Source organism: Delphinapterus leucas, chromosome 9, assembly GCF_059928025.1.
Source record: "Delphinapterus leucas isolate spDelLeu-1000000601 "Yukka" chromosome 9, BTC_Dleu_Yukka2, whole genome shotgun sequence".
NCBI lineage: Eukaryota > Metazoa > Chordata > Mammalia > Artiodactyla > Monodontidae > Delphinapterus > Delphinapterus leucas.
Window position 1 is genome coordinate 13874739 of NC_143137.1, and position 27908 is coordinate 13902646.

Below are 27908 nucleotides of genomic sequence, written 5' to 3' on the forward strand. Positions count from 1 at the left end.
TGAATGGCAATTCCAGTGTAGAGTCACCTGTAGCAGTTTGACTACTGACATGCATATTCCACTAGTTGGAAAGGCTTTGAAACAGAGAAAGAATTATCCTTGTGGGTAGAGGCTTTGTGATAATGTAACTATAGGGCTGCTTGTTGTGATCTGCTAGCCACTCTAGACTTGAAGCCAGCTCATCAGCTTGTCTTTTCAAGTGAATAATTGAGTCACAGACCTGAATTTTTGTAAATGTTGAAATACACCAAAAATTACACCAATAAAACCCCATTATTTTAGTACTTGGATATCATGGAATACCAAAAACAGGTGCTGCAGGCACTAATGGGCCAACTTCATCCCCAGGGTGGGATCCCTTGTGTCACAGGCTGCCAGAAGCCACAAGGGTAGTGCCTGGCCTTCTATGCATTTAGGAGCAGGCAGGGCCCTCCTGCAGCTGATGAGCAAATCTGTGAACTTTGCAAACTGATCAGACCCTTCTGAATCAGTAGTTTTAGGCTTGAGGCAAGTGTGCTAGGATTGGAGCTGGGGGAGGGGTCAGTTCTCTCCAATCCCCACGGCCACTTACTGGGGGAGGGTGGCCTGGATGGTGAGAGGTACCATGGTGCCCATTAGTCTGGGTGTTTGACAGCAAGCCGGGACTGTAGCCAGAGCTGTAGCCAGCGCTGCTGTTAGCGGACTGCACCTTCCATCAGCCGGAGAAATCTGGCTCGTTTCTGTTTCACAGAGAACTTACAGTGTTTCTGTTTCTTCTTTTAAGATTTCACAGATGGACTTCAGTGGTTGTGTTTGTGGAGCATGGGAGGGTCATTTAAAGAAGCTAGAGGGAAAAGGTATTATCAATCCAAGCAAATAGAGTACCTGTGAGTCTAACAAAGTAGCCTCCTGGGGTTTCCGCTCCCTGTTTCCTTCGAAGCCAAGTGTGCCTTCCTTCCTCCCTTTCTTATTAAAATTTATTTTTGGCTATGTGTAAAACATGATTTAAAAGTCAAAACTATATGAAAAGATACACTCAGCAGTCAATATTCTCACTGTTATCTCCACACTGTTCCTATGATGGGCAAACATTTTCATCAGTTTCTGGTTTATCTTTCTGTGTTTATTTTTGCAAAAATGAGCAAATGCATATACATAAAAGTATCTTATTTTCTTTTTCTTGCATAAAAGGTAACATTCTATATATACTATTCTGTACCTTTTGTTTTTCACTTAAAAATAGATCATTACTAGATTTGTTGTGATCATTTCACAGTATATATAAATATTGAAAAAAAAAATTACTCCCTTTCAGTTCATTGAAGTCTTCTAAATTCTGTTTCTGTCTTCACAGTTCTCCATCATTTGCATGTACCATAGTTTAATCTGTCCCCTTTCGAGGGATGTTTTGCCCTTTTTCAGTCTTTTGCTGTTACAAGTATGATACCACAAAGGATGTCTGGTGTATATGCTATTTCATATTTGTGGAGGTGGGTCCTCAGGTTAGAGTCCTAGAAGGTAAATGCAAGTTCCTCTTTGTGGGGTGGAACCGTTAATGCACTCACCCCAGAATGTGTGAGGTGCCTGCTTCCCTCCCCCTTGCCAACAGAGGGAGTCATCAAGCTCTTGGATTTTTGCTGTTCTCATAGGTGGGAAAGGGTGTTTCAGTGTATTTAATGTACTTTCTCTTATAAATGAGGTTTAATATTTTTTTCTACATGTATGGGCCATTTGCCTTTCTTTTTCAGTGGACTGTTTGTCTTTTTGTCCATTCTTCTCTCAACATTTTGGTATTTTTCTTAAACATTAAGAGTCTTCTATCTAATGGGGAGATCTGCCCTCAGTTTGTTATATAAATTGCAGTGTGTTTTCTTCATTTGTTGTTTGCCTTTTGGCTTTGTCTATGAAGTATTTTACCATGCAGAAATATTTATTATTTAGTTAGTTAAATGTTTCAGTCTCTCCTGTGAATTGCTTCTGGATTTAGTTTCGGTTAACTATGAGTCATCCTACTTCTGGACGTCATGTTTTAGTCTCTCCCTATCCAGAGCCTACCCTAGATGCAGTTTAGAAAAACTTATCTGTCTCCTTTCTGAGACTGGATCTCTTTTGTTGTCACTCTGCTTAGTTGTCAGGGGATCATGGCAGACACCACATGTCAGAAATAAGAGTGGTTATTTTGGTTAAATTCAGAGTAAGATACGAGGGATTCAGGATCTCCCTGCTATGTCACACACATTGGTGCAGTGAAGTGCGTCGTGCTTCCCTCTAACTTGTGTGACGGTAGCTGGTGGTCATGACTCCAGCAAGCAAGTCTGCTTGGGCCTCTGTGGCCACCTGGGACTCTTGTGTGGGTCACTTTTAGAAACAAATCGTCTATTTACATAATTAATGGGGTCACAGAATATGATCTCCATATTCAGAAGTTTAAGGATTGAAATGGCATTTATATATCAGGTATCTGGTTTATTAGTTCATTACTGTCCTTTCATCCTCCATGAAGTTTTTTTCATATGATTGTCTTATTTTTTTCTTACCTTCTTTTTGATATATTTTGTCATTTAATTTATTCCTTTCTACTAGTTTGGAAGTTATACACTCTATTACTGTTTTTTTTTTTCAGGCCACTCTATAAATTACAACATGAGTTTTTCACGTAGGTATAAGTCAGTCAATATCTTTGCTGTCCTACCAGCTGACACAAGATCCTTCATATACTTTATTCTATTTACCTTCCTCTGGACTTGCTATTTTTTAACTTCATGAGACACTGCTTTTTTACATTATGACTGTTTCATTAAATTTACTCCCACTTATACCATTTTCTCTGTCTTTTCAAATTTCCTTAGATGAAGATCTGTTGGGAAAAAAAATCTGCTTTTCTTTGCTTGAATACATCTTTATTTTGTCCTCAATCTTAGGGATATTTTCACTGGGTGTAGACATTTTACTTGTAGTTATTTTCTCTTGAAACATTGAAGATATCACTCTGCTGTGCTTTGGTTTCCATTGCTGCTTTTGAGAAATCAGCTGTTAGTCTAACTGATGCTTTCTTCCAGAATCACTTTTTTTCCCCTTCTGGCTGCTTTTAAGATTTTCTGTTTGTCTTTGTATTATGCACTCTCACTATGGTGTGTCTGGGTATGTGTTTTTATTTGTCCTGTTTGAGATCCTTTCTGCTTCTTAAGTCTGTAGGTTGGTTTGTCTCATTAGTTCTATTTGAAAATTGCCTCCATGCTGTTCTAGCTACTCTCTTTTTGGAGATTCAGTTTGGCTCTGACCAGGTTCAGGCCTTTTCACTCTGCTCTCCGTGTCTTGGCTTCTTCCCTGCCTTGTTTTGTCTCCTTCCTGCTCTGCGCCACATTCTGAATAATTTCACTGCCCCTACCTTTCAGCTCGCTCACCCTCTCTTTAGGTCATCTTATCTGCTAGTAAGCCTGTCCATTGAACTTCTTCTTCAGGGATTGTATTTTCATTTCTACAAGTTCTGTTTGTTTTTTTTTCTTTTCAGACCCTCCAGGTCTTTTTAACAGTTTTCTGTTCCTTGCATATGATTTATTTTAATAGATATTTATTGGAATATAATTGCTTCACAATACTGTGTTAGTTTCTGTTGTACAATGAAGTGAGTCAGTCATAATGCATACACATGTCCCCATAGCCCCTCCCTATTGAGGCTCCCTCCCACCCTCCCTATCCCATGTCTCTAGGTCATCGCAGAGCACCGAGCTGATCTCCCTGTGCTGTGCTGCTGCTCCCCACTAGCTAATATTTTACATTCGGTAGTGTACGTATATTGATGCTACTTTCACTTCACCCCAGCTTCCCCCTCCTCCCCCACGTCCTCAAGTCCATTCTCTATGTCTACGTCTTTATTCCTGCCCTGCCACTAGATTCATCAGTACCATTCTTTTTTTTTTTTTTTTTAGATTCCATATATATGTGTTAACATACAGTATTTGTTTTTCTTTTTCTGACTTACTTCACCTTGCATATGTTTTAAAGTTTGTCTTTTATTTCTTTAAACATAGAAAGAATAGTTGTTTTATAATCTCCCTGGTAATTCAGCATCTTCAGTCTTCATGGGTCTGTTTCTGGTTGATTCTTGCTTGTGGGACCTTTTCTTTAGTTATTTTTAAACTGTGCCATTTTCCTAGGAAAGTTATTTGTGGGAGTTCTTTGAGGCTTAGGATGAAGGTACACGTCTCATGCCAGCAGAAACAGAAGGTAGATCTGTTGTAGGAAGAACAGCATTCTGAAACTGAATAGGAATGATTTGGAGTTAGAGTTTCACAGTCCTTATTTCTAAATCCTTTGGGCCATCTGTTTTTTAGAAATGGGTTTTAATTTCATTTTTAGAAAGAGCATGTGCTGCTTTGTATTATGTGACATATGCAATTAAATATGCTAATATTTTTTGCAGTAAAAAATGCATAGTCACTTTAAGAAGGAAATATATATAGACCACAAGTAGCCTCTTAGCAGTTCAAGTCAAATTTCTACTGCCAAATGAATTTTGACATCAATTTTATGTTTTAAAAACTGTTTTATTTGCCAATTATACATCATTGAGGCTGTTTTTTTTTAATTAATTTGTTTTTTATTGGAGTATAGTTAATTTACAAGGTTGTGTTAGTTTCATTGAGACTGTTGGGTTTTTAAATTTTTTTTATTGTGTTCTGAATTCACAGCATTTTTAATTTATTTTTAATTTTATTTATTTTTGGCTGCATTGGGTCTTCGCTGTGCGCGGGCTTTCTCTAGTTGCGGCAAGCAGGACTACTCTTTGTTGAGGTGCACAGGCTTCTCATTGTTCTGGCTTCTCTTGTCGTGGAGCACGGGCTCTAGGCACACAGGCTTCAGTAGTTGTGGCGTGCGGGCTCAGTAGTTGTGGTGCGCGGGCTTCAGTAGTTGTGGCTCGCGGGCTCTAGAACGCAGGCTCAGTAGTTGTGGCGCACGGGCTTAGTTGCTCCGCGGCATGTGCGATCTTTCCGGACCAGGGCTCGAACCCGTGTCCCCTGTATTGGCAGGCAGATTCTTAACCACTGTGTCACCAGGGAAGTCCCATTGAGGCTGTTTTTAATGAAAGTTTCAGGGATCTTTGAATTTCAGAATCATGGATGAGGGTTTGGGTGTGCTGCTTTAGTCATATGCTCAGTCCCTTATGTGTTGGAGTTGGGATGCAGGTGAGAAATGGATCCCTCGTGCCTGATTGGTTTTGGGTTTGGTTTTGGTTTTGACCACATCGGCAAAGATGGAAGTGCTGTTACGTGGTGGAGAGTGTGGTTATGTGCTTCCTCGCCTCCTCCCTGCTTTTACAGAACCATATGCTGACGCTCAAGACTGATGGCCTCGGCTGCTGGAGGCACCTCTGGGAAACCTACTTATGCCTAAGAACAAACTAAGTGTTTCTCTTTACATTTTGTAACAGCGTCAATTCCCAAAGCCTAAAGAGCATCCCTGAGCATTGGGACCACTTGGCCCTGTCGGACACCGGCTTTAAGGTATGAGACTGGCACTGCCCCAGGCTGGGGAGGAGGTGTCCTTAGACACAGGTGAGTGTGAGTGGACGACGCTGTGTCCTCCGCCGCTGAGAGGTGCGTGCGAGGTTTGGTTTCTTTCAGATCTTGGGGATTTTACGGCTAGATGACTACCCAGGAGGTGGCCATGGCTTGAGGGGAGAGGATGTATGGTGGAGGGAGGATGACGAACTGGAAATTTTCTAGGAAGGGCATAAATAAGGAGCTTAAGAGCTGCTTAGCTAATAAAAGTTTTACTAAGCAAGAAAAGGGAAAGAAGCCAGCAGAAGGTTTGGTGTGATGAGGACCATCTAGAAGGGGAGTTGCTGTTGGGAGGTGCTAGGAACTTACTAGAAGATGAGAGAAGGAACAGTCTATTCAGCGAGTTGCAGTGGGCGCCACGCTGAGTTGAGTAGAGAGCTCAGGCCGGTGTCCGATGACGCCCCATGTACATGGAGCACCCTGACTGGCCTGTGACCTGGCAGGCACTGTGCAGACTGGTTTTTCCAGCATGCGCCTGGGAGTCGCACAAACACACCCAGACACCAGCAGCCCTGGCAGGACGTGTGGAGGGCTGGGCAACTTTCAGACAGTGCTCGGCCATCAGGGGACCAGGCGACTGTATTTCAGGGATCAAGGAAGGTGTCACCGGGTCCACACCTAATGATGGCTGGCGCTTACACAGGCAGAGGGTGGGGAAGGACACGCCAGTTGATGGGAACTGGCTGGGGAAGGAACCCAAGTCAGGACACGGAGTGTCTCGGGTGGAGGGCGTGCATAGGCGGGGGCTGGGGGACAGGAGATGGAGGTCAGGGCCGAGCTGTGGAGTGTCCTGGTCAGGGGGCCGAGCTGCAGGCCATGATAGGTGCGGGAGTCCTTGCCAGGCTCCAGGCTGGGAGGGCAGGGCTTGAGGGAGAGGGTTTGGTGGCATCTAGTGAGATGGGAGCAAGGAAACCAAAGTCAGATTTTGGGTTGCAGAGACCCATGGATGTTTACACAGAGTCCTGATCATTTAGGATCTTTGCGGGGTGAGGTGGTTATTATACGGCTGCACTCAGTGGGGGAGGACGGTGATCCCGGGTCAGGCTGTCACTGGGCCAGGCCCTGTGGAGCCAGGAACAGGGAGGCTGCTTGGGGTCCAGGCTGCAAGGGCAGGGATTTGTGGCTTGTCACTCTGTGAGACAGTTGGGGGCTGTGAGTCAGGGACCCCTCTGGGCTCATCAGGAGTGTTGCTTCCCAGAGCCAGACGCTAAGGGAAGGGCGGGCTCAGCTGGGAGGGAGGGGCGCCCGCGGGTCTTGCTGAGCTCCTGGGCTGCTGTGTGCTGTCTGCCAGCCTGGCCTCTCGCTCAGTGCTCGCCGTGTGTGGGGCTCGCGCAGCATTGCTGCCTGTGGCAGGGTTTGCCCCTTCTCTGCCAGATGTGTGTGTTCCACATCTGTTGGCACCAGCTCCGTGGTCTTGTCGACTCTGTAGTCGGCCCTGTGTGGGGTCAGAAGAAGAGCAGGGGTGTGCTGGGGGCAGCCAGGGTGGTACTCACATAGCATTGCCTGCCTGTCCTTTAGGCTGGCTTCACAGTGGAGAGAGGAGAGAAGTGACCACAAATAGCATGCATCCGGAGCCTGCAGAGACTGCCCCTTGAAGTAAAGGGGAGCGTGGTAGACGCCGTCTGGGTTTGCCTGTGGTTCTGGCATTTCATGAGCAGCCTTGGGAAGAGATGTATATTCTACACTTTGATGATAAGAGAGTAAAAATATTTGCCCCTTACAGAGGATCGCCCTCCCTTCGTCCTCAGAGGAGTTTCGAAAGATCTGGAAACTCTTCACCCATACAATGCCTCTCTACTACGTTCAGAAGATTGAGCGGGTCCAGAACGTGGCCCTCTGGGAAGTCTACCAGTGGTGCGTTGGGGGCTCGCTCTTGGTGGGCTGGTGCCTCTGTCCCCTCAGCCAGCTGCTTACCAGACATGCCCTGGGCTGCAGGGACAATCCGAGAAAGCAGCTTCTGTTTGTCCAGTGCTGCTGGGATCAGGAGCTGTTTCCCTCTCCTGTCCACCTCCTCATCCGTACAAGCTCAGTGCTGGCATGTTCCTCCAGGGAGATGGGAGGCTGCGGCTTCCCTAGAGACAGAGCTGGCTCCTGCACTAGTGCCTTTGGCCTCCCTGAAGACCAACAGGGGACGGGTCCGAATAAGCCACCCACACCCTGGGGAGTGTAAAGCTGCTGTCCTGGCAGCCAGAGAGCAGGGGCCTCCTTCTTGTGCCTGAGGACTGGCATGTTCTCAGGCACTTGTTTGTGTGGGGAGGAGCCCACATCAGGTCACCGCAGTGAGCCTGGGCTCCTGCTGACCTTCCCCACAAGAGGTTGGAGCAGTGTAATCTGAACTCTGGTTCCAGTGATGAGATCAAGGTAACTTACAGGAGAGGGAGAAGGAGGCCCCCCCTCCCACCCCCAGCCAGCATCTTCCAGCTCCCCTGGCTAAGCTCCAGGCGGAAGCAGGGTGGTGGGAGGAAGCACACTTGCCTTCCAAGGGCTGGTCTGTCTGCTTTGGGGGTTCATGGAGCAATGCAGGCCTGGAGCCCTGGAGGGAAGCCTTCCGTCTGCTCTCACCCAGGCCCTGCTCTCGCCTTTTCTGGCCCCTGGCCCATGGCTGGAGTCTCATGGACCTGTGGCTCCTGGTCTCACGACACATCTAATAAAACGTGTTTCTTGGGCCGGGTGGCCTGTGTTTGGTGGCCGGCATTCTCTGCCGCCGGCACACGTTCACTCCCGTGATTCTAGGCAGAAGGAGCAGATGCAGAAGAGAAACGGCGGGAAGACGGTGGATGAGAGGCAGCTGTTCCACGGCACCAGCACCGGTTTCGTTGACGCCATCTGCCAGCAGAACTTTGACTGGCGGGTCAGTGGTCTTCATGGTACTTCCTACGGCAAGGGTAAGTGCGAGGCGGCCTCTGCTGGCAGAACCCTCTTTGCCTTGCTGTCCAGGGCTCGGAAACCACTTTAGAGCAAATTGATGGAGGGCGTGGGGGGAACCAGCATGAGCTGCACCAGCGGTTCAGACTCAGCACTGGCCAGGATGTGGGGTGCCCAGGACCTTACTCTCATTCCCCTGTGTGCAGCCTTAGGCCTGGCCCAGGGTTTGAGCAGCGGTGGCCCTGCTTAGGCTGTGGTTTGGCTTCACTGGGAAATGGGTCTGCATCCCTGTGGGACCCTTACCAGCCCTGAGTCAGGTCCCCACCTGCCTGTGCTGTTTTCTTAGAGTAGAAATCTGAATGCTCAGATACGCTCATGTAAATATGTCATTCTTACTATAATGTGAGTTCCCGGTTTTCCTGTCTCTTAGTTATTTTTAAACTTTGTTTGAAAATAATTTCAAACTCACAGGAAAGGTGCAAGAATAATATTAAAAAAAGAAACCTCCCATGTAAATTTTACCTAGTTCATCAGCTTTAACACTTTTCACATTGGCTTTATTACCCCTTCCCTTATTTCTGAACCATTTGGGAGTAGGCGGCATACATCATACCCCTTCACCCCGTAACACCTCCTAAGAACAAGAACATTCTCTTCTGTAACCACGACACGGTTACTAGATGTAGAGAGTCTCGTAGTGGTGCGATCTGCAGTCAGCATCCCCTCTGCCGAGTCCATCCGTTAGCTTCCGTCCTGCATGCGGAAGGACGGCTGCGGGGTCGAGGTGCACAAGAGCCAGTGGTGGCTGTGAACCTGAATATGTAGGCGCAGCTTCCAGCTCAGGCCCCCATTCGACAGGGCTCATGAATCTGTACGTTGGGCTGCCGGTGTCTGCCCCGTGCTCCTTGTGTGGGGTCTTAGCCACGTTCCACACCAGCCCTGGGAGGACGGGCCCGACAGCCCTGTTTTATGGCTCAGGAAACGGAGGTTCTGGGCGGGGGATGGGGGCTCAGTAATGAGGTGTCCAGAGACCTTTAGGATTTGAGTGACAGGTCTTAACTTGAAAGGAGTTTTCTGTCTCAGAGTTTGGTGACCCCTCTGATGCTCCTTACAAGGGAAAAGCTGGAAAGACGGGAGCTGAGGGAGGGCAGAGGCCACTGGCCTCACCCGGGTTGCAGGACACTGGCGTGCCTCTTCCGGCCGCGGGCTGTCCCCCGGTGCCCAGCCCAGCCCTGGTGTCCTTGCAGGGAGCTACTTTGCCCGGGACGCCGCGTATTCCCACCACTACAGCAAAACTGACACCAAGTCCCACACGATGTTCCTGGCTCGGGTGCTGGTGGGTGAATTCGTCCGAGGCAACGCCAGCTTCGTCCGTCCCCCGGCGAAGGAGGGCCAGGGCGACGTCTTGTACGACAGCTGCGTGAACCGCGTGTCTGACCCCTCCATCTTCGTGGTCTTCGAGAAGCACCAGGCCTACCCGGAGTACGTCATCCAGTACACCGACTCCCCTGGGCCCACTGCCGCCACCACCGGCCTGTTCACCTTTGCATCCTTCTTCGGTGTTCGGCAGTGAGCACCCCAATGGTTTTATGCCTTTCTGGCTGATCTTACTTGAAATAGCTATTAGGGAAAGTTGGTTTTTTTTTAAACAAAAATGTTTTAATGAGCTGTTCGTTTAACATTGACTTCGTGATGAAGTTACGTTCTTAATCTCTGGCTGATAATATTTTCACTTTTAAGTCACTTTTGGACTATCCAGTAGTGATTGTAGGTGAACCCATTATTGCTTTTTACTCAGGTGTTAAAGTTTTGTTTTTTACTCTTTGTTGACTTTGCTGCAGATTGGCCCCAGGCACAGAGTTTCCAGACACTGTTTTATCGATTGGTTTTAATTTTCAAGAGTTTCTGTCTCTTCAGTGGTTTGGTTTTTCAGGGTCTTGGTGGCACCTGGTTTTGTTTTTGTCCGAATGACACAGCAGCCGTTGGTGCAGGAAATCCTGGGCTGTGGGCCTGGTGAGGCACAGTCATTGTGTCCATTGCTGTGTCTCTAATCTAGGCGGCTCTTCTGCTGCTTCTCCTGGGCTTCCAGCCTTGAAATTGGCCCATATATCATGTTGTTAGGACCATGGCTACTGTGTGGTGTCACTGAGTCCTTGTCGGTCTCCCTTAGTCCTAGCAGCAGTCACCATCACCCAGGAAGTGCACTTACCCTGGCAGGTGCCTCTGCACCAAGCACCCTGTGAATAAGGGTTTTATGTCCCCATGAGATCTGCATACCTGTGCTGCAGCGTCACAGCAGAGTCCAGGAATAAAAGAATATTTATCTGACGTGGGTGATGGCTGCAGCTCATTCTTCAGTGTCTGTTTATTGAGCGCCTGCTGTGTACAGGCACTTTTCTGGGGGTCGGGATATAACAGCCCCCGTTACTGGCCTTGAGGAGGCTGTGTGTGGATGTATCATGCAGCCAATGAAGCTAAAGGTTCATGGCCCCTCATTTGCTGGGACCCTTTCCACAGCCTGAGGAGGGACCCCTGCTGTATGGCCTGCGTGATCATACATTTTGGTTAAATTTGCAAGTTACATATTTGTTTTTTTTCTTTCCCTGAACTCAGCTTTCAAGCCCCACAAAACCCAGATCCACTATTGTGCACTGTGTTGTGGACACGGAGCAGGTGGTGTGTTCTTGTGTCCTCCACACACGGTGGTTGGTAGGGGTCTCTGCTGGGCGGTGGAGGGGCCGGCAGGATGGCTCCACCTCATAAGGCCATCTGCTTCCTCCTGGATGGCTGGTCCCATTGGCCTCAGGTTCAGTCCTCAGCAAGGTGTCCCTCTCCTCACCTGCACCCTTCCTTCCCATTCCCCAGCCTCCTGATACAGTGTGTCCAGTCTCCACATGATGCCTCTGCCTGTAGTTCTCAGATCCAAGGCTGCTGGGAGCTGGGTAGTGGGAAGCAGCAAGAGTGGTCCGTCTGGGAGTGTGGGTGAGGAGAGTGGCAAGGGGAAACCTGGGGCGGGAGATGATGAAACGCTCCAGGGAAGTCGGGTGCACTGTGAAGACTGCCGAGGGCTCTGCACTTGCTGACCTTTGAGAAAGCACATTGGCAAATACCTGGACTGGACATTTGAGAAAGGGATGGGGTACACGTAGCTCAGTTGTGGGTGGGAGCATGGGGCAGCTGTTCCTGTGGGCACTGGAGGGGGTGGGCATTGTGATGGGAAGAAGTCAAAAAGACCTCAGAATTTTCACGCAAAGAGGTAGTGGGATCCAGAGCAAACGTGTGTGTGTGTGTGTGTGTGTGTGTCTGTGAGACTGTGTGAGAGTGAGGCTGGCCTCTTTTATATTCTGAGAGGGGAGTCTCCAGGGGAGCGCTCTGGGAAAGCATGGCGTGCTGGACGCAGGGAGGGCAACAGCAGAAGCAGCTGCTCGCAGCTGTGGGTACGGGAGACCCCTTCTCCCAGCTCTCCTGCAACAGCCTGCACTTCGTAAAGGTGGCTCAGCCTGGGTAGCCCAGCCTTGCTTGCGGGTCCCTGCTCTGTTATTTATACAACATCAGCCCCTTTGCACTGTTCGGATGTTAAGTAGAGGAGGGCACTGTGACCTGGGTCAGCAGCCTTGTTTTACAGGTGAGGAAACGGAGGCACAGAGGTGGCAAGAGCAGCAGCCATGATCACAGGCTGCTGGTGGCAGATCCGGGATTCAGTTTGCAAGTTCTTTGTTGCATTTGAGCTTCTCAGCAACACAATATTTACTTTTACTAAAATTCACCTCTGTATTTTGATTATTTGATCAAAATTAAGATAGGATGTTCTTTAAAAGAAAAAGTACACTTAAGCCTCTATCACTTTTCTGCACATTAAACTTAAAGTTAGTAGTAGCCTACCTAGGAAAATCGAGGCATGATAAAGCATTTGAACCACGTTTGAAGTTGAGCTTCTGACGAATGTTATTCTCTAAGTTAAATGAACCAGACGCTGAAAAGGCCCCCGAGCTGGGGCCGTCAGGACCACTCACCTGAGCATCCATGTGTCCCCTGCCCTATCGATTCCTTCCATCCTGAGGCCAGAACTTCTTTAAAAACCCCAAGTACTCAATCATTTTGTCAAAACTACGTTTTCACTCATTTATCAGCAATCCCTGATTGAGAGAGGTGGATCCGTTGCTCAAACACTATTGGCAAAGTCAAAACTAAGTGCAACAAACATTTATTAAGCAGTTAGGAAATGTTACGTAAATGGCCTCTTTTATACTCATATGCCAGGCACGCTTTCAGTTGCTTCGGTGATGTCTTTCCAAAAACCTGAATTTCCACATGAGGGTTTTCTTTGAATTAGGGGCTGGTCACGACTTTGTCAGCGGGAGACAATCCTGATGTAGACGCCATTTTTTGGACCTAGGGCAGATTTGGATTCTAGCTGCAGCGGTACCTAAAATAGAGGAAATTAAGATATTTGTCATAGTTAATCCTATCGACAGGAAAACTTCCTCAGAACGGGCCGTGAAGCAGGGTTGTGGGAATTCGGCTGAGGGCTGAGGGCCGGCAGGCTGGGAGTGAGCAAAGCAGCTTCCCCAGGGGGACCTTGAGAAGCAGCAGAGCTGTGTCTTGGGCCGGGTGTTGGACGGCGACTCACCACCTTTCCCGTGTTAATAAAATACCGCAGGGGAGGGGTCCCACATTTATCCTTCTAATAAGCCTGCCTAAGGTGGGAGCAGCTCACTTTGCAAATGAAGAAATGGAGGTTCAGAGAGGCCAGGCGACCTGCCCGAGGGCACATGACTGGAAAGTGGTGAGCAAAGCCTCAGACCTTCATCTCCCCTCGTCTCTCACCCTGGGGCCCAGCCAGGAACTGAGTAGGCCACTCCCCAGGGGCTTGGGGAGAGCTCCCTGCTGAAGGCCCGCTGCCATTCAGAAGGCTTTCCTTATGTCCAGCTTAGGCAGACCAATGGAGGACTTGGAAGAAAAGCCACAGAATTACTCAAGAAGCAGGGCGTCCTCTTGAGCTGCGTGTAAAAGGACTGTTCAGTGGCTACCATGAAACCTTTAAAGGAAAGAAGGGTCACGAGGCCCTAGTGCTGGGGCCTGGTGGGCTTTCAGATGTCTTTGAGAGTTCAGATGGGAGACCAGTTACATGCTCAAGAAACAAGACGATCTAGACCTGCCCTATCTCGTACGGTAGCCACTAGTACATGTGGCTGCTGGATGCTTGAAGTGGGGTTAATGCAAATGGGGGCAGAATTTTTTATTTGATTTGATTTATTATTAACATATAAATAGCCACACGTGGCTAGTGGCTACAGTATCAGACAGTTATAGGCACACTTGAAACACCATTGGACTTCAAAAAGAAAGCAGAGGTCTGTTGTGGCTGGCAAAGTCAGGGAGGGCTTCCTGGAGGAACTGGTGCCTGGGGTGGGGCTGGGAATAGGAGACGCCCTGTGAGCAGGGCTTCTCAGGGACCACTTCGGGATTTGAGGGAACACCAAAGGACTTGGAGGATGGGATTAGACTGGGGGTGGGGAAGGGGGAGGGATGGCATTCCAGAAGGAGCAACAGACTGAGCAGGCAGGGAGGAGTGGGTGGGAGGCTCTTGGAGTGGGAAGTTGGGGTGGGGAAGGCAAAGTGAGCTCAGAGTTCTCCCTGGACCCAGCAGGCTTGGGACTCAGGGCTGGATCTTGAGCTGGGGGAGTGCCAGGCATAAGCAGTGTTCTGGGACATTGGTCTGGCTGCTGTATGTCAAGATCAAGGGTAAATGAGACAAACCCCCAGAGAAAGTCCTGTACCCATGGAATGCCTAAGGCAGGCAGGGGCCTGCTCTCCTCTGCTCCTTCATCTTGATTTGGCTCTCTGCTCCCAATTTGCCCCTCCCTCCCTCCAGCCTTAACCATCAGACCTTTATGGACATCATCACATACAGTTCCTCAGCCTTTTGTATTTCAACCCAGCTCATTATTCCTCCCAGCCAGCAGCTCGCCCCAGTCTCCCTGTTTGTCAGAGGCAATGCCACTCTCTGAATCTAGATGTTGTTACCATCTGTCATCGTGTCCTTATTATCTGTCCCCTTACTCCCTCCTGTCCAGGTCTGCAGCCGTGCTGAGGGGTAGTGAATAGGCACAGAGGACAGCACTGTTCGGGTTGTGTGGGGAGAGCTGATACTGTGCAGAGAGGCTGCTACCTGTAGAGGAAAGAGGGAGGGCTTGAGAGTGAGTGAGATCTGGTTTGAACCTCAATTTCTTCACTCTCCGGCGATTCATTCCTTTGTTCATCAGTGTTTGTTGAATGACTGAGTGGGCACCTGCCACATGCCTGGCCTGAAGCTGGGTGCTGGAGCCTCCAACAATGAATAGGACAGTCTTTTGGTCCCTGATCTCAAGGAGTGTGCAGTCCAACTGTGTGACGTCAGGCAAGTTATTAACCTCTCTGAGCTTTATTTTAGCTCCTCATCTGAAGAATGGGAATCATATAATTTACTCTGCAGGGTTACTGGGTTCTCTTTGCTGAAGAGGGGAGAGCTACAGCATGGTGAGGCCCAGCCTTGCTGTACAGAGGACAAGAATGATAATAGATAACACAGACTCAGGTTATGTGCCAGGAGCTTATCTGAGCACTTACGATTGATTCAATCCTCACCCCACAAGAAGAGGGAGGAGGTGTGCTACTTCTGCTACTGCTACTTCCTTTTACAGATCAAGGAACTGAGACCCAGAGAGCTTAAGGAACTTGCCCCAGCTCACGCAAAGCAGGGAAGCCACCGCAGGCATCAGGGAACTGGGGTGGGTACCCCTTGCGCCCGGAGCAGCAGGGCTCACCTGAGTCTCGGGACAGGCTTCGAACCGGAACTTGCGCAGGACATGGAGCAGCGTCAGCTTGACCTCCAAGAGCCCCAGTCTCACCCCGAGGCAGCTCCGGGGACCTGCCCCGAACGGCAGGTACGTGAAGGGCCGCTGGTGCTGCCGGGCCTCGGCTGTGAACCTACGGGGCAGCACGGTCAGCGTTGGCCTGGGTCACCACCTCCCTTCCTGGGGCTTCAGCCACTGGCTCTGGCTGAGGGACCGCATCATCTGAGGCCACGCTCCCACCACATGAGGCCTAAACCCCACCTCGGTCTACAGGATCCTGTTTTTTCCTGGACCGGTCAGTCCCTAAGGCTTTGGAGCTGGTGGCCACTCATCCATGTGCTCCAGTCCGGCTCCCCTCCTCCTGTCCTGCAAAGCCCCAAAGGCACCGCTGAATTAGTAGAATCACCTGGATCGTCAGCATTGCCCTCTCTGCCTCTCCTGGTGAATTCACTGTGTTGTTAATGAGCTTTGCAGGCTCACTAGAATCCAGGATGAAAGTCTCAAAGAAACCACAGCTCTCGCTTCACCCATGGCTCCAACTTCCCCAGTGGCCAGAGGGTGACACTGGCTGGCCAGCATCCCTTTCCTAAGCAGAGTCCCTGGGCACCAGACCCCTCTGGAGGCCATGTCCTGCCAGTTTGTCTCTTGATGCCATGCCGGGCAGCTGTCTCCCTGCCCACACTCACCTTTCTGGTTTAAACACTGAAACTTGAACCACTGGGGGTGGCAGTATTTGACCCACTGGAAGCTCTTCTTCAGAATGAATTGCCGTATCTGCTCCCAGATGACAGCATTTGCCACGTGTGTTCTGTGACAGTAACTCTACGTGACAACCACAGCTCCCTTCTTACTATCTCTGGACTTCATGGGCCCAAGAAGCCCTTGACCCGCCTTTTCAACATCATATTAATGCACTTTTTGTTTTCAAAGGTGATGCTGCAAGCCTTGCAGCTGCTGTTTATGTTTCTTGATATTTACCGTAATTCCAGGAGCTGCTGGGCAGCAGAATGTTATTTATCTGGGTCCCACTGCCCATGGTTTCCCAGGGACCAGGTTGTAGAGTTGGGGCCGCATTAACAGGAAGCTGGAGCCACTAACGGTGGGAACAGAGCTGCAGGCTGGCTAGCCCCCCCATTTGCCAGGAAGCGATATCCGTCGACTCTGATGAGGAGGGGGTGTAGATGCCTGCTCAGACACTTTAAATTGGGAGTCTAGAAATGAAATCTAGACAATGGACCAAATCCATGCAGGGGACAGGAGAGAGGATCCAGGCCTACCATGTTAGGGTAGCTGGTTCTCATGAATTCCTGGAGAAATTGTTGATGCTCTTGTATTGGAACAGGCATTAAGTTTTAAAAAAGGAAACAACATTCTGCTACTTCTTAATGCATTCCTGAAATGTGTCCTTGTTTCTTGGAACAAATAGTGGACACCCATTTGAAATTGCCTTGTTGGGCTTCCCTGGTGGTACCGTGGTTAAGAATCCGCCTGCCAATGCAGGGGACACGGGTTCGAGTCCTGGTCCGGGAAGATCCCACATGCCGCAGAGCAACAAAGCCCGTGCGCCACAACTACTGAGCCTGCGCTCTAGAGCCCGCGAGCCACAACTACTGAGCCCGTGTGCCACAACTACTGAAGCCCGCGCGCCTGGAGCCTGTGCTCCGCAACAAGAGAAGCCACCGCAGTGAGAGAAGCCTTTGCACCGCACCGAAGAGTAGCCCCCGCTCACCACACCTAGAGAAAGCCCGTGCGCAGCAACGAAGACCCAATGCAGCCAAAAATAAATATAAATAAATTTATTTTAAAAAAATGTCTTGTTACCTGTATGCAGTGCTGTGAAAATGCTAAATCTCTGGATTATGTTTTGGGCTTTTAAAAATGGTACAATTATCTCCTTTAGAAGTTATGCCTAAAAAATGTCTCACTGCCATGACTTTTGACTTTTGGGGGCCTTTACTAAATCTGTGTCTCCTGGCAGGTGCCTCCAATCCCCCCACACTCACATCCCCCAGGGCCTGTTTGAAGGGGACAGTACTCACCTCTCAGGGTCGAAGGTCTCCGGGCGTGGCCAGTGCTCGGGGTCATGGTGCAGGGCGCCCACGGCCATCTCCAGCACGGCGCCTGCGGGGATGTGCTGCCCCAGCACCTCGCAGTCCTGTGCCGCCTCCCGTGTGAACCTGCGGGGACACATGGGTCACCCCCGCCTTGAGGCAGAGCAGAGAAGGGGGAGCTCCAGGGTGGCCATGCTGGGGCAAAGGCCTGCAGTGTGGGATGAGGTTGGGGGACAGGAAGGTCCGCCTTCTTCCCGGGGTGGCCGGGATAGTGACCCACCCCCCATCCCATCCCTTCCTGGGCCATTAACCCTATGCTGCTCTGGACCCTGTGGTCTCTAGGTTCCTCCATTCCTTCCTTCAGCCACCCATCAAGACTGAAGAGCCCATTTTATGCCTGGTGTTCCGGTGCACAGGTGCCTTGGAAGTGGAGGCTTTGTAGGGTTATTCCCCTGGCCACCTCTCCTTCTTCTTCCCATTCCCACTGGGACCTCTTTCCCCGCACACACACCCTCGCTTTACCTACAGGAGATTTGGGTTTGAAAATCTGTTCCCCTTCGTTGTCTGTGTCGCTATGGAGAACTGCTACTAGGGAGGAAAACATCTTGGTCAGATTGTTTATTTTACCAACTGGCAATGTTATAATCCCATTTATGTTTTGTTTTAAAAGGCTAGACTACATATGTTTGCATATGAACATGAAGTTTATGGAAGAATACGTAAACTTCTTCCATCACCTCCTCTAAGGGATGGGGCTGGGGTGGAGGTTGGCAGGGTACCAGGGGTGCCAGTTTTTTCTTTGGATTCTTCTGTATTTCTTAGGTTTTTTTTTTTTTAAGTAGAAGCATATCATTTTGGTAAATATAAATAATTATTTTAAAAACTAAAAACAATCTAGGATGGCTTTTACCTCAGGTTGCAGGACTCGGCTTCCCTAGATATCTCAGAGGAGATACAGTTATTATACTAATTACTGTTATACCCTGTTCCTGCTTATAAAAGAAATTAAGAGTACCAGCAGCTCCTTGCAGCATTCATCACTCTATTATGAGCCTTTAATATATCAGGAACATGAAAGGCCAGGGCTGTGAGACACCCATTCAGATCCGAAGCTCCTAATGCAATTATTCTGTGCTTGGGGCTAAGTCACAAAACACTCTTACTCAAATCAGAGCAGGCAGGGGGCTCTGACGTGTGCAACCTCAGCTCTGAGCAATCAAATAAGGATATACTTTGACTTCCTTCTTTTTCATCTTTACCAGAAATAGCTTGGACCTGGATGCAAGACCCCCTAAAAGCCGGAAAATGGGGGCTTCCCTTCTGTAAGTGGTTGGGCCTCCTATCTGGCTAGACTGCATACAAAGCCAGAAAAATCTGCTGAATTATACTGCCTGGGTTCCTGGATTGACATTAATAACACTTCAGTGAGAATTGTTATGTTTTCCACAAAGGCCATGTTGAGTTTTTTATGGATAAAGGTGTCAGTCAAGTGTGTCAGTGTTTGGGAAAAGCCAAGCATTTTTCTAAGATTAAAATAATAAAGTAGGGACTTCCCTGGTGGCGCAGTGGTTAAGACTCCATGCTCCCAATGCAGGGGACCCAGGTTCGAACCCTGGTCAGGGAACTAGATCCCACAGGCATGCCACAACTAAGAGTTCGCATGCCACAGCTAAGGAGCCTGCCTGCTGCAACTAAGACCTGGTGCAACCAAATAAATACATATTTTTAAAAATTAATAAAGTAATGGGATTTCCCTGGTGGTCCATGGTTAAGACTTTGCCTTCCAGTGCACGGGGTATGGGTTCGATCCCTGGTCGGGGAGCTAAGGTCACACATGCCTCGTGGCCAAAAAACCAAAACATAAAACAGAAGCAGTATTATAACAAATTCACTAAAGACTTTAAAAATGGTCCATGTCAAAAAAAATCTTTAAAAAAATAAAATAATAAAGTAAAATAAAATATAAAATAAAATTCTCACTGTCGCTGTGTTCACCCCCAAATCCTATGCCCAGGGCCAAGACGAATTGGCCTCTTGTCTGGGTGAGAATAATGATGACTTGCCTCTCTCACTTCTGTTGTTTGATAACAGAAGTCAGCAGAGTGATATGATTAAAAACACCAGTGGAGTAGGTATGGGGAAGGGAGAGTGTGGCTTGCCCGAGACTGGAGCCACATGGGGTCAGGCCATTCAACTCTAAGCTCTGTGCTTCTTTTTCTTTACTTCATACCTTACACGGCACACTGCCTGCAGGGGTACTGCGTTTCTACATCTACTGTCCCACTGATTCTCCCAACACTTCTGGGGTAGGCAGAGCAGGTGTTGTGTGCCCTCTGAACACACAGGAAACAGAAGCCCGGAACAGTCTGGAACTTACCCAAGATCACACAGTAAACTAAGGGCAGGACCGAGACTGTCTTGACTTTATGTCTAGACTCGCTCTGTCATTATGGAGAACTGGCTGTATATTTTTACTGGGAATTTTAACGAACTCATCCAGATACTCTGGTTTCTGTCCTGTCCTGTCCTGCCCTCCAGATACTCTCAGATCACGAGCATCCTGGTTCCCCAGAGCAATGCCTTCACTGACTTCCTTTTACACGTTGCTGTTTATAAAGGGTCAGAAGGAGAATTGACTGCAGAATTTTGGTGTTGAAGAGACTGCTGACTTTGTCTCTCAACATGTCATCTATACCAGGTCTCAGGTGATGAATTCTTGATTGAGTTTAGATCCAGGAAATGATGTGTCTTTGATCAATTTATACACTTTCCTCCCACTAGAGAGTATGACTGTTCAACTCGCTGGTTTCCCTCTCTGCCAGGAGTCTCAGCCACCAAGCCTGACCCCAGTTATTGCCATCTCTGGGGTCTTGTAAAGGATTCTTTCCTTTAAACAGCCTTTGTTCTATTTTATCACTGAATGTCTTATTTTGAATTTCACGTGTATAGCAGCTGCCCGCAGTTTCCTTGGAAGGACGCTGGTATAAATCATTCAAAAACGAAGATTGGATGACAGTTTGCTCTGAGGCTCCTAAAGACGTCGGGGAAGGCCTGTGGAATCAGGTCTTAATGCTGGCGTCAGGAGAGCAATGAGGCGAGCCCTGGCGTTCCTTGTCTGCTCCCAGACCAGGAGACTGAAACCATGTGTGCTTGAGGATGATGTGATCTGACTCACACCCCAGGAATTCTCTATATTGGCTCTGGGTCTGAACATTTTGGACAATATCTACAACCACACTCTCTATGATATTTTTGGTTTGGAATATAATTTTGAGATACCTACAAATCATCCACATTTTCTCTTTTTAAAATGGCAAAAGTTATCTCCATATGGTTTATGTGGTACATTACTTCCTAGAGACGCAGAGTGGAATTTATGATATACAGTTAAATGCTTTGTGTCGCTTCTGTTTCTAGAACCTGAAATCTGGCAATGTTTCACTCTCTAAGGGCCTGGGGACCTAAGTGAAGACCCCTGTGCTCCATGGGATGCCTCTGAAACCAAGAGTACTCATCGGGAAGACCCATGAAACTTCCCTTCATTGATCAAGTTCGCTTTAATTGTTGCTACAGAAAAAGCTGCGTGTCCTGCAAGGGTCACGTAGCTTAAACAATAAGATGTTTGCCCAAGTTGTTTTTCAGGAGCTTGGAGTCAGCTGTGTCTAGTTGGAGCTTGAGCCAGTTAAGACTGATTAAGACCACCGACCCTCCAACTGGGCATGCTCGAGTGTTCGCTTGGTGACCTCTTGACGTCAGAGGGCCCAAAATTCCATCCTCGGAACGCGCTAACGCAGGCGTTTTCTGAACTTGGGTCCCGTGGAGAAGCCTGTAGCTTAGCTGCACCTGCGCAGAACTACGATTGTCTCACCTTTTTCTCATCTCCAATCATTACCTTTTCCCATGCTCCCAGGGCCCACCACGCCGCAGCTTTATCCCATAAATACCCAGCGCCCCTTGCCATCGGGGAGGCAGATCTGAGATTTGTTCTCCTGTCCCCACGCTTGGCTGTCTTGTGAATGTATCTCTTCTCTGCTGACAACCTCAGCATCTCAGCACTTGGCTTGCTGTGCGTGGGGTGAACCAGCCTGGTTCGGTAACATCTTGTTTTGGGGGAGTTTGAAAGAAGCAGAAGACCTGATTCCTGCTCTCAAGGCACTTACAGGTTGGTGTGACTGGATGACTGCACACTGGTGAAATGTTGCAGAGCAGCTGAGAATTATCCAAAAATATAATATGAAGTAGAGTTAGCATGCAAAGTGCTGGGGGAGGAGAGGCAGGGAACGGGTGAGGCTGGCCAGGTTTCCTGGAGTGGTGAGTCTTGGATCGGAGCTCTGAGGATGGGACGGGTGTGGAGTGCTGGAGAATAAGAAGGAGCGTCCCAGGCCTTGGAAGTTGCCCCTGGAACATCAACTGCAAGGGCTGGCATTTTATCTGTTTTGGCTGATTTTCCGGTGCGGGGCACAGAGCAGATGCTCAATAAATAGCTGGTGAATGAATGGATGAAGTGACCCGGGGAACAGCAAAAGCCATCTAAGGGCTAGGAGGTCAAAGAGTTCGACTTGGGTTGGGGAGGAAGGTCATGTTAAGAAAAGACCAATGACGCTTTGAAAACATGGTTAACATATAGGAATATAGGCCAGACATTTATTGCTATGGTGACCCTATGTCAGGCATGGCGTCCAGTACCCCAGGGGATTAAAAAACCCAAGTTTCAGACCTCGACCTCCAGGAGCTTGGGTCCAGCATTCTTCATAACCCAGGTGGTGACAGACTGAGGACTAACAAGGACTCCAAACAGTGATGCTGAAGGGGTCCTGGGGTGCAGGGGCCCTGGGGTATAGGCTTACCTGAAAGCCGGTGGGTACATCCTCAAGGTCTCTGCAATCACCATGTCCAGGTAGGGCAGGCCTTTCTGGAGGTGGCGGTACTCAGGGGCCGGCTGATGGAGGGGTGGTGACAAAGAATGCTGAGTTAGACCGAGTCACACGGTGTTCTGTCTTTTCCGCTAACTTTAGAGTCCCAGCTCCAATGTTTGCACAGACTTAAATGGAAACCCACAAGATGAAAAGTGATACTATGCGAATTGCGTTAGATTAGCACTCTATCAGAATATTCCGCACATTCTGTTGTGCTTGTTTCACAGTGCTGTCCGTCACTGAAGATGGACAGGCCAGGCCTGGGACTGCGGGGCCTTTGAGTGTCAGAGAAGTTTGTAATAAAGCAATGGTAGCAGCTGCACTGCTAGCGTTTATTGAGAGCTGAAGATCTGGCAGGCTACATACTGTACACACTCCCTTATGAGGAAAGAAATTTTTACATATTGAGATATAGGAAAGCCAATCTGGCTTATACGTGAGTTAACTTGAATTTTATGCTAACTAAAATAGCCTGTTTGTGGCTTACCAAACATACATTGTACATCTGCTTTAATTATTAAAGGAAAGGGCGCACTGACCAGAAGTAAAGAATGTCCATGTTAAAAATAGAGATTAAATGCCTCTCTTCCTGGGACGCCAATGCTTGTACTTCTTCAATGATAAGTCTCCCTTCCCAGGTGCCAAGGCCATGTTGATTTGCTGTGTACGTGCTGGTCTGTGTTTTGGGTTTTTTTTTTTTTTTAACCTTGAAGAAATGAAACCCTGACCCGTTTAATGTTCCTTGTTCTGAGAAGATATAAAACTGGACTGAAAACCCTGCTTCTCTGGAACAGTTTCACAGAGTAATCTGGGAAGTGGGCTTCCAGGCTAGTTCTCAGTTTGGCTCAAATAAAACTCTTTTCTGTTCTTATTGATTGTTTATTAATTCTTTTCTTTTTTTTTAATTTATATTTTTTGGCCATGCCACATGGCATGTGGGATCTTAGTTCCCTGACCAGGGATCAAACCCGCACCCCCTGTAGTGGAAGCGTGGAGTCTTAACCACTGGACCACCGGGAATGGCCCTGTTTACTGACTATTTTTGTTGACACTTAATTTAATGCTCCAGCAAACCAATGGAACAGCTGTTCTCCCATCTCTTAGATGATGAAACTGAGGCTCAGAGAGGTTGTCACATGGTAGTAATGGGCACATCATAAAGTTAAAAGACCAATAGTAAAGTAGCAACAACAACAAAAATCACCACATCTAGAAAGGATCAATGGTAACAAAAACCCAAAGGGCTACAATCAATCAGTCAGAAAAGAAACTCATCAGAAAAGTGGTCAAAGGAAATAAGGAGGCAAAAGACAGAACAAATGTGAGTTGCCATGGTGAAAAATACAAATTAAAACCATGAGCTTTGGTCTTCACTCATCAGATTGTAAAAAGCTGGTAAATGTTGATTTACCAGCATCTGCTAGGGAGGAAGGTGTGGAGAAGCACAACTCCAGCACCCCGTGTTGGGGAACCCTAGCATCCCCTCGACGACTTCCACTGGGGTGACCCTGTCGCCCTCTGGCCCTCACCCCATGGCCTGAGGAGGAGGTGATGGTGAACTGAGAAGCTGGATGTGGGCTCGCATGTGAGTGGGATGAGTTAGGGTGGGGTTATAGAAGCTTATTAGCTGCTCTGCTAGTTTCCGCAAGGAAGGATTTCCCCCAGATACTCCCATCCTCTCTCCCCACTTCCAACAGAGCTTGAGTGAAGTTACCTGCCTGATAGGTGACAGCCTCATCTTTCTAAATCACTTAATGCTAATCAAAGAGGAGTCTTCAGTTTGGGAGGTCGGCTTGCTTCTGTCCTCCCCTCTCAGGACAGCAGGGGGCAGCACTTGGGGGCAAGTCCGTCTTGCCAGCCCTGCAGTAGCTGCCACAGGGCTGCCCTGCGTAGGCTCTATTCCAGTGGCCATTAGTGATGTGCATAAAATACACAGTATTTTATGCGGGGACAGGAGGGGCAGAGGGGAGAGTGATGGGGCCAGGACACGTGGAGGTTTGACGTCCCTGGTAAATATCTTAGCTAATCTATTAGAGTCTAGCCATCAATGTAGTGTGGCCATTAATAATGTGCATGAAATACTGAGTAAAAAAAGTCCAGTTGCAGAGAACATGTGCAGTCTAATGTTTACGAATTTGAAGGGCAAAAATGAAAACAGTTGGCTTTTCCAACATTCTCCATCTTCATTTCTGGGAACTGTTTCTTTAGAGGGTTATCTCTCGACCCTACACTTCCATCTCCATCCCAGGCTACGAGGGCGGGCCCGATAAACACGTGGCCAAGGAGGGGGGCCCTGTGCTTGGGGTTTAATGCTCTGTGGGTTGCCATCTGGAGATTCTTAATCGTCATTATCTTTGAATTTGTGTTTTGGGAGTAGAGTCTGAGGGGACCGTGGAGCATGCGCTGGGGTCTTGGAGCCTCGCCCACGAGTGGTCCCACTTTGGCCGCCTCCCCAGGATGGGTTCTCAGCTGCCTGCTGTCTTGCCCCTGTGCCTGGGGCCCAGCCCGGCCACCCGTCTCTGCTTTGCCCTTGGACCACTGTTGCCCGTCACCCCCGACAGGGGCCTGGGCTCAGGCACAGAGAGGGTAGGAATGGGGTGCATTCACCCTGAAGCATCTCGCGGTGGGCACATGTCAACCGTCCCTGCCCCGGGCTGGCAGCACCATGGCTGTGTTGGCCCGGGCAAGCCTCTGCCCACCACTGGTCCGGGTACAACACATGTCCTGGTACAGAGGTTTAAAGGTCTCTGAGAGTCACAGCCTACTGTGGGTTGGGGGCTGAGCCTGTGGGAAGGGGGGACGCCTGGCTCCGCTTCCCTAGACACTGCCCCAGGATTCATGGGCCTGGCGGCTGGCCAGAGAGGGCAGGGCTCTCCCAGCCCACCCCATGTCCCCACACCCCAGGGCGAGCCCCCTTGGGGAAGCCTGGCGCACCCTCTCATCCTCCTTCCAGTCATCAATAGTTTGGTTTGTCTTTGTCTCTTCTGTCCCGTGAGTCACGAAATACAAATTATGTAATTCAGTGATTCTGCATGTGCATTAAATGCTCTGATCTTAACATTTAAAACTGTGGTGTTGCATGATCCAGAGATGAGTGGTAAAATTTGTGCTAATAATGTAAAATTTAGAGTTTTCTTTACTTAGACTGGTATTAAATAGAAAATTAAAAAACCACTGTGATAATTTGAGAGATGAAAGAAGATAGGAAGAACTTTCATATGTACTGTTGTTTTTTTAATAAATTTATTTATTTTTGGCTGTGTTTGGTCTTTGTTGCTGCACGCGGGCTTTCTCTAGTTGCGGCAAGCGGGGGCTGCTCTTTGTTGCAGCGCGCAGGCTTCTCATTGTGGTGGCTTCTCTTGTTGCGGAGCACAGGCTCTAGGTGTGCAGGCTTCAGTAGTTGTGGCACATGTGCTCAGTAGTTGTGGCTCGCTGGCTCTAGAGCGCAGGCTCAGTAGTTGTGGCGCACAGGCTTAGTTGCTCGGCGGCACGTGGGATCTTCCCGGACCAGGGCTTAAACCCGTGTCCCCTGCATTGGCAGGCAGATTCTTAAGCACTGCGCCACCAGGGAAGCCCCTATATGTACTGTTAATGGCACTTTCCCCCGCTTTTTTCATTTTGCCTCAGGTACGACAAATTACATAGTCAGCCCTACAGGCCACGGTTGATTGGACCAAGAGTGGGCCTCTGATATGAGGGCACCAGCCTGGACATTTGGACCTGAGACAGAGGAGAAAGGAGTTTTTCTCCAGCAGGTGGAAGCTGAACACGGGTGAGTTATGGTCTTTTGGTGGCCATGTTCTGCCTTGTGGATTAATGAGCGGAAAACCCATTTGCCATGAGAAAGAAGCAATGAGTCAGATGTGTGGAGAAGCAGAGGCAAAAGACAGAGACTGTTTCCTGGTGTCCTGATTGCCATCTGCTCCTGGCAAGTAGCCCTGTGGGTGGCATCTCAGTACTCTTCCAGTAAGTTCCCTTTATTTATTTATTTTTTAACATAAATTTATTTATTTATTTTTGGGTGTGTTGGGTCTTCGTTTCTGTGCGAGGGCTTTCTCTAGTTGCGCCGAGCGGGGGCCACTCTTCATCGTGGTGCGCGGGCCTCTCACTGTTGCGGCCTCTCTTGTTGCGGAGCACAGGTTCCAGACACGCAGGCTCAGTAGTTGTGGCTCACGGGCCCAGTTGCTCTGTGGCATGTGGAATCTTCCCATACCAGGGCTCGAACCTGTGTCCCCTGCATTGGCAGGCAGATTCTCAACCGCTGTGCCACTAGGGAAGCCCTAAGTTCCCATTTTTGACCTTAGTGACAGCTGAATTCTGTTATCTGCAACCAAAGGAGTCTTAACAAATGCAGAAATGTAAACAAAACAAAACAGGGGTACTGTGCACCAAAATATAGAACTCTCAATATATCTCAAAAAGAAAAACCAGATCTGGGAGTAGCAGCCCTAATGAGTATTGGTTCCTCAAACAAAATTGGCTGGGAAGCTGTCACTACTTGAAAGGGAACTTTGAAAGCTAGGCCAAGGGAAATTTGTATTATAAAGTCAAGTCTTCATTTATTTTCCCCGGATGAGCTTTTCACCACTTCTTAGCTTTGGGCTCAAGATACACATGTCAACATCAGCGTGCTGGTCCAGCAGTTCTTGATGTGGTCGAATATTAGAAGTGACCAGGTGGCTTTTAATATATAAGGATGCTTGAGCCCTGCCCCCCAGGGGTGTGATTGTTGGTCTAAGGTGGGGGCCTGGATACTCTAGTTCTGTGCAGCCAAGGACGTGACACCACTGCGTAAGTCTGTCTGTCTGACCTGCCCCAGTGATCCTCTCTGCTGGAGGCGTGGATGCATGGGGTCGGGGAAGGCTCAGGCCTCTACATTTTAACCAGATCCAGGTGAGGCAATGCAATTCAAGCCCCCCACTCACTCACGCACCAGTTCGCCCCTGGGGACCTGTTTTTGCCCGCCTATAGTTCTTTCAGGAAAATCCGGGATGGGGGGGGGGCGGGGCGTCCTGCACCAATCCTGCCAGCAGAGGGCAGCAAGCATATGGCAAATGGAGACTCCCTGCGAGGCTGGGCTGCTGCTCAGAATCACAAACTGAACCCAAAAGGACCTTGGAAATCTTGAATCCAAATTCTTCATTATAGAGATGAGCAACGTGAGACCCAGAGAGGAAAGGCTGTGAGCTCAAAGTCACACAGATAGAATGTGGAGTAGAAAAGCCAACCCCTCAGGGAACACCCACTGGTATCAGGTGCTGGGCTGGGTGTTTGGGATCCCAGAATGAGTAAGTCTCTGCTCTGCGGGGAAACAGACTGCTGAGCAAGTCATTGTACTGAACTTGGGTCATGTTACAGAAGGGGCTTTGGCGGGGGCAGGAGAAGCAGTCCTGTGTGGGAACTCATTTGTTACTTATTCATTCACCTGCAGAGCTGGTGCCTACTGTTGACCAGGCACTGTGCTAGCACCGACGTGGCCTCGGATAGGTTACAGTCCGTCTCAGGTGCAAACCAGGGCTGCAGGTTATAGAGTGGTGAGCACGGGTGCTGTGGGAGAGCAGACGAGGGACACACATCCCAGCATTTGGGATCGGGGAAGCTGCCAGGAGAAAGTGATGTCTAAATGGGGATATTTATGATGAATAAGAAAGGCCAGTGAAAAGTAGATGGGTTTGTTTGGGTGCTGGTTCAAACAAACCC

General features: G+C 48.8%; 2 protein-coding genes across 4 annotated transcripts in view; one reads left to right on the forward strand and one right to left on the reverse strand.

The window, feature by feature from the left end:
- The window catches only part of PARP12 (poly(ADP-ribose) polymerase family member 12), a 44934-nt gene extending 34201 nt beyond the window's left edge, over positions 1-10733 (forward strand). Inside the window, exons 9-12 of the mRNA XM_022579779.3 lie at positions 5411-5483; positions 7264-7394; positions 8274-8425; positions 9653-10733. Coding sequence (XP_022435487.1) covers positions 5411-5483; positions 7264-7394; positions 8274-8425; positions 9653-9978 — 682 coding nt within the window. The 3' untranslated portion in view covers positions 9979-10733. The remainder of the gene's footprint in view (positions 1-5410; positions 5484-7263; positions 7395-8273; positions 8426-9652) is intronic.
- Positions 10734-12593: 1860 nt separating this feature from the next.
- The window catches only part of TBXAS1 (thromboxane A synthase 1), a 145672-nt gene continuing 130357 nt past the window's right edge, over positions 12594-27908 (reverse strand). The window contains exons 10-14 of one of the 3 annotated variants that reach the window (XM_022579794.3): positions 22140-22231; positions 17281-17418; positions 15212-15374; positions 14433-14577; positions 12594-12831 (exon numbers count right to left, since the gene is read on the reverse strand). In XM_022579794.3, the coding sequence (XP_022435502.1) occupies positions 12746-12831; positions 14433-14577; positions 15212-15374; positions 17281-17418; positions 22140-22231 (624 nt within the window). In that variant the 3' untranslated portion in view covers positions 12594-12745. The remainder of the gene's footprint in view (positions 12832-14432; positions 14578-15211; positions 15375-17280; positions 17419-22139; positions 22232-27908) is intronic. The other 2 variants (XM_022579804.3, XM_022579812.3) reach the window with 2 other exon arrangements.